The sequence below is a fragment of the Rissa tridactyla genome, chromosome 4 (genome assembly GCF_028500815.1).
Source record: "Rissa tridactyla isolate bRisTri1 chromosome 4, bRisTri1.patW.cur.20221130, whole genome shotgun sequence".
Taxonomy (NCBI): Eukaryota; Metazoa; Chordata; class Aves; order Charadriiformes; family Laridae; genus Rissa; species Rissa tridactyla.
The window spans coordinates 21,410,918-21,422,973 of record NC_071469.1 but is presented as its reverse complement, the minus strand read 5'-3'; the positions used below and the strand labels follow the sequence as shown (position 1 = coordinate 21,422,973).

The following is a 12,056-nucleotide window of genomic DNA, read 5'->3' as shown; positions in this document are numbered from 1 at the left end:
TTCAACCCATTTTACGACATGCTCCAGCAACTCAGAAGTCAGGGGATCCTCCTATCAAAAGGTGCAAAATTAACTGTCAAACTCTCTCCGCCAGTTTATGAGATACCTCCCACCTTCTGCTGCTTATAGGTAGACCCAGTCATGATTTAACCTCTGACTTAACTACTCCACCTAAAGTTAAACCTAGATTTCTTCCTCTCTCCATAAGAAACATTGGATTAATGCATGTCAGGATAGTCCAAGAAATTATGTCTACGCATTGTACTGAATTAATGGAGGACAGGGATCCTGCCAACATATTCAACAAGGGTAATTCAATTGTGCAAGTAAGGTGTTGGTTGTTGTCTTACCGACAGATTGCACAACTGCCCTTAAACATTTAGCTCAAGCCAATGCATTTTATCTATTTCAGTGTGCTGATGCAGTTTAACTCAATGTTTGGGAAAACAATACACTGGAACGACAGCCACTAATTTGTCAAGCCATGCAATCTAAGCATGCTCACTTGCATGTTTATAATTTTGAAGACAATTTAACAAACAAAAGAAACCCTGTTTAAGTACACATTCAACAGGTTATGTGGAAAAAAAAAAATCTTACTTCAGCTTATAATATCGCTTAATTTTACATGAAAAAATTAGAAACGTGTTTTGAGTTAAACCAAAGCCACCCAATTCATGACAAACACAATGGTCCCAGTCCAGCCAGACCAACATGTTGTATATGCCATGATTTCCACACTGCCTCTGTGCAACTATAAACTGACCCATCAAGTCCTCTAATCAAAGAGAGTCCCAGCTTCTACCATCTCTTTGGTCCCAGAGCCAAAGCTACAAGACCAAAGTTACATTCCCAACCACCTGAGAAACCAACGCAACACACACTGGCACTGAGACAATCAAAGCCATCCTGTTGTTCCTTCGGTTCCCTTTAAAAATGGCGTAGAAATTAAAAAATTAAGAATACCGTGATTCCCAAACTGCTTAAGAAGACTAAATGTGTACAGGGCAATGGAGCCTTAGTCTCCAGAACTCAGGATATGAAGAATCACAGAATTTGTAGGGGAAAAAGAGTGCTAACAGGGGAGTGAGTTCAATGGGGTTATTAAGGAAGTCTACACATTTCCACCTCTTCCCCATGCAATCCCAGATGGGGGGGAAAAAAGAGTAAACCACTTTTTTCTGCCATCTCTGAACAAGCAGCTCTGCTCTGAAATGAATCAAATGGTCTTTGAACAATTTATGCTCTTTAGTCACGTCTATGAGCAGGAAAAGGGAGAAATAAGCAAAAGAGACCGATGAAACATTTATGGAAAGGCTGTCACCATCAAGGGCATCCATCTGAAAATTAGAGTAAATAACACTTCCCACAAGAACTTCAAGTTTCTCATGCATGAGACTATTTGCAGCTATTTGGCCACAGAACATATCAAAAGCTTTCCAACTCCCAGAAATTACAGCCATACCAAGATACTGGATATGACTTGTAACCAATTTTACGGTTGAGTACTTTTCTTACATCCTAAGAAAACAACTGTGCTACTCCTATATTCATCCTCATTACAGTGTTTCAAATAATTAACCAAAAGCTTCAAAACAATTTTATACTTGAAATTAACTACCAGAGACACACAAGATATAAACTCATCTCTAGCTTTCAAGGCAGCAATAATCATGCTTCACTCAAAACTGGGGCATCTTCTGCATTTTAACTGAGTAGCCATGAGTGAAAGCAGAAGTTGCTAAAATGTATAATCCTTACCCATACCATGTTTGATGTTTTTCTTCTCCAGTACTCGCAACAGTCACAAGTTTTTATTCAGTATTCCCCCTCCTCTCAACTATTCCAAAGGAGGTAAGATCAGATGATACACCGTTAAAAACATGTGACCATTCACAATCATTTAAATCAAAATATTCAAAGCTTCAGCCTACTGCAGCTCATACAGATCGGGCTTCAGCATACAGAACCCAGTGATTTCAGCACAGAAAGCCAACATGCTTAACCTTAAGCACACGACATACTGTTGTGTGGGACCAAGGTCGGGGTGAATCAGCAGTAACCACCACTGCAGTTTTATTTAAGTGCTTCTGTGAATACGGTTGTGAGTCGTGTAAGAACAGCTATAGGTTTGGTTCGTGGTTTTGCTGTGACACTGAGGGAACGCTGTATATAACAACTAGGCACGTCTGAGGCTTTTCATTTTAGGCTCTGAACCGAGCATTTTCTAATTTTGATAGCTGTCCCTTTTAAATCCATTTTTTAATATCCCACTTGTCATATTTACGCATCCAATCCTTTCCTTACTTAGGTCAATGACAGTCATTGCTTGCAGATTTTGGCTAATTTGCCTGAAGCAATGGTCAGGCTGGGCTATGGCACACACTTCCCTAACGCTGTTCAGAACCCAATTAGACTTGTTTTAACCTCTAAACTAAAGGCCATTCTGCAGAATGTCAAAACTTATGATCAATAGCTTTATCCTTTGTACTCAGTATTTCTTTTTAATGCTGTTTTCTAATTTGCATCTTATTTCCTTCCCTCAAAGCCTCTGCTATTCCAAAGGGGAAGACTGCTCCATACATGAAGTTGGCTTCTGCGCTAGTCCACTGGCGCTGCCACTGCCCAACAGACCCACACCACATCTCAAAAGACATTCTAAGAACTAAAATGGGCGAGGAAATGTAGGAAGAGGTTTGCAGCTTTCCTTCACCCAGTCAAAACAATTCAAAGATCCTTCCTCTCCCTCCTCCCTGAATATAATTTCTACAAACCCCACCAGACTTAACATGCCAGCTCAGGTATGGCCAATTCAACAACCCCAGTGATGACTCCAAGCCCACAAGACAGTACGGGGTTTTTTTGGAGGCAATCCATTTTTACTTTTCTTTAAAATAACCATTTCATGGATGTTTGACTCAGCTCTCTGTACTTTGGCAAAAGAGGGGGAAGAAACTTCTCAAGCAGTACTGTCTGCTGAATAAGCCAAATTATAGAAAATATGGCTAAAACTTGAACAGTAGGCTTGCTCCAGAAGATATCGCAGCAGCCATCACACAACCAGGAAGAAACTCAATACTTGTATTAGCCAAAGCAGATGTTTCTAACACATTGTATGCTTTAATAATGTGAACTAACTACTTCATTAGCACTTAGCAGTGAAAATCAGGTATAAGGATTAAGGATATGCTACAGCTCCTCCGAATCAGAGCCCTGTATTACAGGTTGAAAGTAACAAGCCTTGAGATTCAGATTTAGAGGTCCTACTTTAATGACCCTTGTCAACACACATTCTAGGCTGTTCAGATCTAAGACTTTCCCTACAGGACTGAGAATTAACTCATTTGTTTTGGCTATGCATTCATGCATTCTTTTGAAAATTTCTTTTCAGGAAACCAAAGTTTGCTTGTGATACGCAATAAGGACTTGCTTCTGAAATGCATTCCTGCTTCTTCACACAACGTTCATGATATTTAGGTTCTTTTCACTGTGTCGCACAGAATTTGAGCTATCTCTTTAGTTGGGCTCGAGTAAAATCTTTACATACACTAACTTCAGTTTTGTTGTCCCCAAAACACAGAAACACGCAAAAGCTGCGAACTCAAACTTAATAAAATACCAACACTACTGAATCCCCCACCAGTGGTCCACCTAGCAAGAATGTATATAAATGCTGATGTTCTCCAAAACAGCGCCAAGAATTTTAGCCTAATGTCTCCAATTAAATAAACTCAGTTTCACATAACCAACACCAGGTCTGGGATCTGGATGTTCAGAACAAAACGGCAGTGAATTTGCAGAAAAGTGTTTTGTACTTTCCTCTGTCTGTCTAGTTTATCCTTAATATCAAGGAAGCAGAATAATTGGTTTATCACATATTCCTTAATATCAAGGGAGCACACATATTGGTTTATCACAATCCTTTTATTCCTAGAATACACAGTGGATTCAGCAAGAAAGCTTTAAAGTGTATGGGAAAGAATGCCAGGTTACGTATTAAGCAGCTGCCTGTTAATTATGATACTGTCTCAGAGCATCAGAAAATCCAGAACAATTAATTATTTTCACTAGCTCTGGGAAGAGTAGAGACCCACAGATGATCTGCATTAGCCTTTCACAGCTTGCTTTAAAAGAAATAAACTTTAAAATGCTCTGAATGATTGTTAGGGGAGACAACAAGTGCATCTCTCTTTTGTGTTATAACCTTCATATAAGCATTGCTTTTAAAGAAGGAAGGTAGGTTGAGTGTGGAAACGATGAATCTCTCCGTAAAAATGTGATTATGTCAAATGCATCCAACTAACTATTAAGCAAGCCTGCCAAAAACTGCCAAAAAAAAATCATAGCTTTGAATGTCAGCCAGAAATCACAGAAAAATAGGCTTTGAAAGGAACCTCTAGAAGTCAGCTGGTCCATCTCCCATGCCCTAAGGCTTGGTCATTACACCTATACTGTTCCTGAGAGATGATCACTGTATCTTCAATACGTTCGTCTCTATTCTCTCGAACTAGTCTATGTATGGAAGAATTACACTCAAAATGGAATAAAACCTATTTATTAGGTAAACGCCATGCTGGGCATAATATCCCACTGCGAATACCACAACATGAAAGGGAGTCCTCCATCCATCTCTGCAGAACAGCCTTACTAAAGCTAAAAGAGAAGAGAAGGTGTCACCAATGTGCACAAGGACACATTTTTTTGTCAACAGACAAAATAAATCAGATTTGTTTGACACCAAGCATTCCTGACAAGCCCATGTTTGGTTACTACTAGCATCGGCTAAACATTTACAAACTGCTTACTTGTCCATTTTTCTTCTGGAAACTGAAGTTGACTGGTCTATACCTAATGAAGTTTTCTTCCTCATTTTCTAAGTTTTCCCCCACTTCTCTAGAAGAAACTGCTAAAAGGCAAAAATCACATCTGTGGAAATTCTTCCAGACTGAAAGCCAATGTTTAGCATCTTCAAGACCGCATCATCCAGTTTTAGGAATCCTAGTCTAAATTTCATCAGATTTCACTATCTGGAAGAAAACCCACATACTTACTTAAATGCTGTAATCTGTTCTCTTCTATTTGAGCACAAATTCTTACTCTTCTGCCAATTGTAATAACTGCATTAGCACCTGATCACAAAAACTTCTTAACAAAAAGACAAATGAAAAGGTACTAAACGGTTCTTTTTTCCTACTGTCATCCACTTTCCTTCCCCAGAAAATACCAGTAAACAGGGAACAAATGGTTCTAGGCGAGTTCAAACCCAGAGCTTGCTGTGCTTAAATCAAATGTAATGATCACTACTTCACAGACGCACCTAGGAAATATTTCAGAACTACCATGTGAAATGAAGTGGATGTAAAAGCAGATTAAATTTGAATGTTTTATTCCACAAATATACACAATGTGTGATTTTTTTTGTTTATTAAGTTTACTATATTAGATAGTTAGTTGAGCAAACCTGCATTTAATTCAATAGGATCCTTGTGTAATACTGGATTTTGTCACTTTTACTCAAAAGAACAGCTCTGTGGAGGCTGATTTTAATAGACTATAGTGGGGATGAACTGGTTAGTTATAAGGATACATGTATTTTAATAATGCATTTTCACAGACCATTTATTTATGTTGCTTTGTTGCATTGGATTAATACACAAATCACAGAATCTTCATGGTTGGAAAGGACCCTTAAGATCATCGAGTCCAACCAAACAACCTACAATCTCTGCCACTAGAGCATGCCCTGAAGTGCCACAAACAGGCTAACAATTAGAAACGTTGGCCACAAGCTAAAAATGATAGAGGTGTTTCGTGTAAAGATCCTGCTCCCAATGGAAAAAAACCCAAAAACCTGTAGACTGCAAATGAATCTTATTCCTTATATTAGTCTGTTCCACAGTAACTGTTCATACTTGCACCCTTCCCTGGAGGATTAAATGCAAGATAGTTAGAAGTAGACAAGTCCTCCAGGAAAGAAAGAATAGGCTACCACAGACTTATGGAAAGGCAAAACCAAGGTAAAATACCTAACACCAAAAAGGTGTCTTATGTTGTTACACTTACTAGATTTTGTGCACGTTTCAGAAATGCTACACATCTGTTCTGCACAGTGTATTGCTGCAAAGAGCTGCCTTTCAATGTCACACAAAATAAACCATGCCTACACCCCTCCTTCTTCCAAACACAAACAAGGATTAGATTTCCAGAAACACTGCAACTTCACCATCACCACTGACGATTTTAAAAAACCTCTCCTTTTGACCTACACCAACGATATTTTCTCCCCCAGTTGTTCTAATCCAGTTTTCATTAAAAATAATAATCTCACACTTCCTGACGCCAGATTTTTCTTACAGATGAGAAAACTACCTACGCAGACCACAGAGAAGAGGAAGTGATCCCTGAGAAAGAGTTGTGAGCAATTAGTGGCAAACCACCTCACTTGTGTGGATTTGTGCACACAAGGGAACTGCACCTCACTCCTCTTTTCCCCTTATCCTGGGGGTCCATCTAGCACAGCAGATCTTCAGTCACCACTGTAATGAATACAGGGCCCAAATGGCACAGCGCCAGCACTATTTGTGCACAGGGACAGCAAATGTGAAATGATGGGGAGTACTGAAGAGGGAGGGAGGAACGATAGAGAGACACAGGTATTTTCAAGAGCACTCAAAGTGACAAATCCAGCCTGCTCCCTTATTACTTCCTAACCTGGCCACCGTACAGCATTGAGAGTCTCTGCTTTCACTTGGATTCTTTTACTTGCTGGCACAAACATGATTATCCGACATCACCACCTAAGAATATCCTGATTTTGTTTACCAGAGCATAGCAAGTGAGAATTCCTGTTTCAACTCATGCAGATCTACACACCTTGCTGACTAAGACATCACATTTCAAATGAAAGTTAAGTTACCAGACAAGATAATTGAGAAAATAACAATAAAAAAGGCTCGGAAAATTAATTACTTTTCAGAAGTGCAACGGAATAAGTTAGGCAATCATACTGGTAGAATATTTGGCTTGGCATTTAAGATCAGCTGTATTTTTCTTTCTGGCTCTATTTCTGGGCTGTCATTTCTTGCCACAAAATATTTAAGCTCAAACATATGTTCGGCTACAGATCTTGAGAAAAATACCTTGGGAAAATGTAAACTGAAAGAAAAGACAGTTTCTTTTTCAGAACAAAACACTGAACATAAAACACCACCGTATCCATTTAAGCATTTAAGTCAAATTAATATTTACCCATGAGCAGGATCCAAAGCTATTGCCCTGGGCTGATCAAGGTCTTGCCAGAAGAGGACTTTTCTAGATGTTCCATTGAGATTAGCTACTTCTATCCTATTGGTTTCTGAATCCGTCCAGTAAAGTTTTTTCCCAATCCAATCACATGCCAGGCCATCCGGGGAAACCAGACCAGAAATGATGACATTCTGCACCACACTCCCAGTTTGGTTAATGTAAGTTTGCTTGATGGCTTCTTCACTCACATCTGTCCAGAAAACGATGCCTTGTGAATACTGGAAGTCAACCGCAGCAGCATCCTCTAAACCACTGACCACCACAGTGGACTCCAGCTTTGTGCCTCCAGCATCCACGAGTCGAACATCCCGCCGGTTGGCAAAAAGCAGAAAGGGAGATGCTACAGAAGAAAAAAAAAAACAGAAACACGTTAGTGTTATTGTCATCTAGAGATGTTAAAGCACTGAGTATGAATATGGCAGAGGAGGATTTCTTTTCCTAGATCAGTGGGGCAGGCAGTAGAGCAGAAGGTACATCAAAGTTTCACGAGAGAAAAATGCATGCTACCCAAGAACCTCTTCCTTCCACATGTCAGAAAAAGCAGTAAACAACAGAGGGAAGAGCAGACCCAATTATGTATCTGAGGGATATGGATAGTGTCTTCAACACTAGTTAAGAGTTCAAACTGAGACCCTTCAACAATACCTTCTGTGAATCCATACACCCAGGTTAAGAAAAAATTAAGTCTTCACAGTCTGAAAGCCTGGTTCACCAAGTTGAAGTAGCAACAACACGCAGAAGGCAAGTTTTGATACCCTTTAGTAGCAGGCTGGAAGCTAACAGTACTAGACACCACACCCTGAAATGCTCCTACCAAGTACCCTCCTGGAGAGCAAAGACTGTGACAGAGGTTCAGAACTACCGTCTTCTCCTCTGCACCACAACAAGAGAGAAACTCGAGGAAGAGTTTGAAGGAAGACGATGATGTGGGTTGTGGAAGTTCCTGGGGACTGCTGTTAGCTGGTAGAGGCAGCCAGAGCAAAAGGACAAGAGTTCTTTCTATTTGAAGCTCTAAGTGGGTGGTGGAAGCTGGAGTGCTTGTACTGAATGACAGGGAACAGGCTTTCAAAGGGGAGCTAACTTATGATTGATGCAAGAGGGATGGGAAGCTTAAAGACATGTCATAATGACAGCCGTAGAGATATTCCAGCAGTATCTGCATGAGTTCTACATCTCTTGTGTGTGAGGTTCAGTTGGTCAGTGACAGGACCTTGGCAGATGACACTGGTGTTCACAGACAGAATGGTGGGGAGAGCGACTCATGAGAGGCAAGGAAATTAACCTCGCTGAGCTGGATCTGACAGTAAGACAAATAGAAGCACTAATAACAGTGGCAGAGATTTTAGCACAGACGAGATGACTTTTCTGTCATACCAGATCTCATCTGCCATTGTACTCGGAGAGAAATAAATCTGTGCTTCCAATTGAGGCTGTCCCTCCACACCCTGCAACGGAGAGAAAGGTCTGAGTCCTACAATTCCCAACACAGAATATTACAAAACCCGAGCAGAGGGAGATTGTAAAGATCCTCTGAAGGACCCACTATCGGGTGAGAAGGCACAATTCAGACAGTGACAAAGTCATGATTTGGCTCAACTGCTTCTCCCAGAAGAGGACATTAAGTAGATATCTTGCAGAACATTCCTTCCCAACCATACCAGCCAGACTGACGGCAAGTTAACCACTTCATTTCTCCCCTAAAAGTGCAGGCTTGCTTCTTTATCCATCAGTAAACAAGAAAAATAGTTATCTACAGATATGGCTGGGAAGGCAGCAGCCAAGTACAATGAAGCCACCAGAACGGCCACAGCTGTGAACACCACTGGCAGCTAAGGAAAATGCCAGTATTCCAGAAAAAGCCACAAATGCTGGAAGTAATGGAGCTCCCTCAGCTTCTCCTCTGATTGCCAAAGTCTGGCAGGGGTCTTATGTCATCAAGTGAAGAGCTATTTTCAGTTGCCCATTCTGTTTGCCACCTTGAACCCCACTACCCTTCCCACTCCTCCCCCCAGTTCCTCTAACTCAAGCAGCAGCTGCTGGAGTTCTACACCAGTCAACTGCTGACTCCGAGCTTCATATACAATCATTCAACTCAATTCTGCTGCTTCCAGCGCGCACCCAGCAGAGGTCCAAACACTTGCCACTCAACTCAAGGAACAACACACAGAACAAAGCACCAACAACAGATACGTTATTTAACCTTCTATGGCTTCAAGCCTGTGATATAAATACCTTTACTGTATATAATATATGAGACTTGACACCGTTGTTCAGATGCAATTCCTCCAGCAGTTTTAAAAGAAGACAGCTTATACGAGGTCTGAGTTGCTGCTCTGCTATGTTGGCACGCTATCGCCTTTTTCATGAACTGTCTCCAGCTACATGCTCACTGGAGAGAGTATGCCAAAGTGAAGCACATCTCTGACAACAGCTTACGTATTTATATGCCGGCCAAGGACCTCAGTTAGAACCTACAACTCAGCTTCAGATGAACTTAAAAACATGCATTAAAAAATCAGCCATTTTATCTCCCTCCCCCCCCCCGCCAAAGTCAGGAAAGAGATGGCTTTATTTTTCTCTTTGGAGGAAGTCTATGCTGATGAAAGTAATAAGGAAAATTTATATCAGCTGGTGGTTTTAGTGAGGATCTTGGACAGCACACACACAGACAATTGTTATCATGAATGTTTCACTGAAAATGTAATATCTTTGTTTTCTACAATACTTAACTCAAGAAAGTTTATACAGCTTGAGGAGAATTATTTGTTAAGAAATGAAGTCTCATTATCACTCCTATCTAATTTCCTAACTTGCCAAGTCCTGCTCTCTGTCATCTTTCAAAACACTAGGAATAGTCTCATGAAAGCCCAACAGGTTAGTTATTGAAAACAGAAGAAAAAATGTCTAGAATGCAAAGTGCTTGTTTTCTTCTCTGCAACTCATTGGTTCCCCATAGCCATGTCTATTTTAAGTGGCACTGTACCAAACCATTTGAACACTTGGAAAGTTTGATGTTAGCGGGCTCTGTTTAAGTCACAAGTTTTCTGAGGCAGAAAACTTCTCAAGTTATGCACGTTGCCCCACGAAACCAGCCCCACATCCAGCCAAAGATCAAAGCCTAAGAAGTCTATATACAATTTTTAAAAAAATATCGTCCCAAAAATGTGTTTTGAGGAATATGAATAGACGGATTTTAATCTAGACATTTCCACGCTGAATCCATTATTAATGCTAGTACAAAGGAAAAAGAAACCTGAAATATCAAGTCCAATCAACAGCAGAGGAACTCAACAGCTTCTTAACTAAAGATCAGACACGAACAATGTCTAATCCAATCAGAATCAATATTATCCCAGTTCCCCATCCCTTTCAAGAGATTTCTTCCCCACTGATGCACACAGTAGGGCAACAGCGTACAGATAACACATTAACCACTGTGTTCTCTGTCACTTCTGTGCTTCGGAACCGTCCTGATTGAAGTGCAGCCGCATTGTGTTGGCTATAAACACCCAGCGGGGAAATCACACTGCCCTGCTTCCAACCGTGTTAAAATTTCACTGCATTTATACACTGATGTAAACTGATTGATTATTGAAAATGGCCAGAGTTCATCCCTTTTAAGCACAAATGAGTATTTGATTTCCTTTGGAAAAAATAAAAGAAATAAGACAGAAAACCTGATTTTGAAAACCTTATTCACTTCTCTGCTCCTCCCCACCAGCCTATTTTATTCAGTCCAAATTTATAAAAAAAGTGCAGAGCCCTTTTAGAGCATTACTGGTATGAAGAAAAACAACAAACCCAACAAAAAAACCCAACAACCCACCAGCAAAAAACAGTGATCAAAACAAGTAACTCGTTCTCAACACTAATTCTTGCGTGGAATGCTGCTGAAGAAACACATACTCTCGAACTTTAAAAATAATGCGTAAGTCAGAAGAGCAATTAAATGGTCTGTTTCCATGGCTTTGCATTTATCATGAGAGGTCAGAATGTGATGGCTAAACAGCAGGCAAAACTAGCTCTGGTAACTCTGCAGCTTCGACTAAATACAACCTCCAAGACATGGCAAGAAAAGGTCACAGAACTTTCCAGATTTCCAACACTCCCAATTAGTAAGCAGTAAATCTGAAAGGGGCAACGAAGAAAGCAGATGCCTTTCTAGAAGGACAGATGCATACCATTTAGTTTCATAGAATTACTAAACTCAACAGTTTAGCAATTCAAAAGACATAGTCATAGTCTATGTGATTATAATCAACAGCTTTTTTAAGCCGTTAGAATGAGAAACTAAGAAAGCCGAAATGGTATTGACCAAAAACTGATTTGCTGTGCCATCAACAAACCAACTTAGAGATTCAAGATCATCCCACCGATTAACGGTGCAAGTTTGTTTATTTTGAATCCCACCTGTACGCAGAACCAAAGGTTCAGTTCCAAGAACATGCAGGACCCATCTCCTTTCAAATCATGCTGTCTTCTCAATCCTGAACTGGGTGTGAAGGTCCAGAGAACACACTTATCCTTGGTGCATTTAATTCTTTACTGCACTGCTCTTAACAAGGAAAACTGGAAGACCAGTTCACAACAGTTTCTGAGGAGAGGGATGGAGGACATCCAAAAAATCTAGCAACAACTTTGATTACCATTGACGCGCAAATGAGCTTATCTGTTACACAAAAAGAGGCAATATCCTCTGCTTGAGAAGTTATTCCATGGTTAGAAAGTTAGGAGACTCTCAAAAGAACACT

The 12,056-nt window shown here is 40.3% G+C and overlaps 1 protein-coding gene across 2 annotated transcripts in view; it reads right to left on the bottom strand.

The window, feature by feature from the left end:
• The window catches only part of LRP5 (LDL receptor related protein 5), a 164,473-nt gene that overhangs the window by 122,003 nt on the left and 30,414 nt on the right, over positions 1-12,056 (bottom strand). For both annotated transcript variants that reach the window (XM_054198037.1, XM_054198038.1), the window contains exon 2: positions 7,249-7,645. In XM_054198037.1, the coding sequence (XP_054054012.1) occupies positions 7,249-7,645 (397 nt within the window). The remainder of the gene's footprint in view (positions 1-7,248; positions 7,646-12,056) is intronic.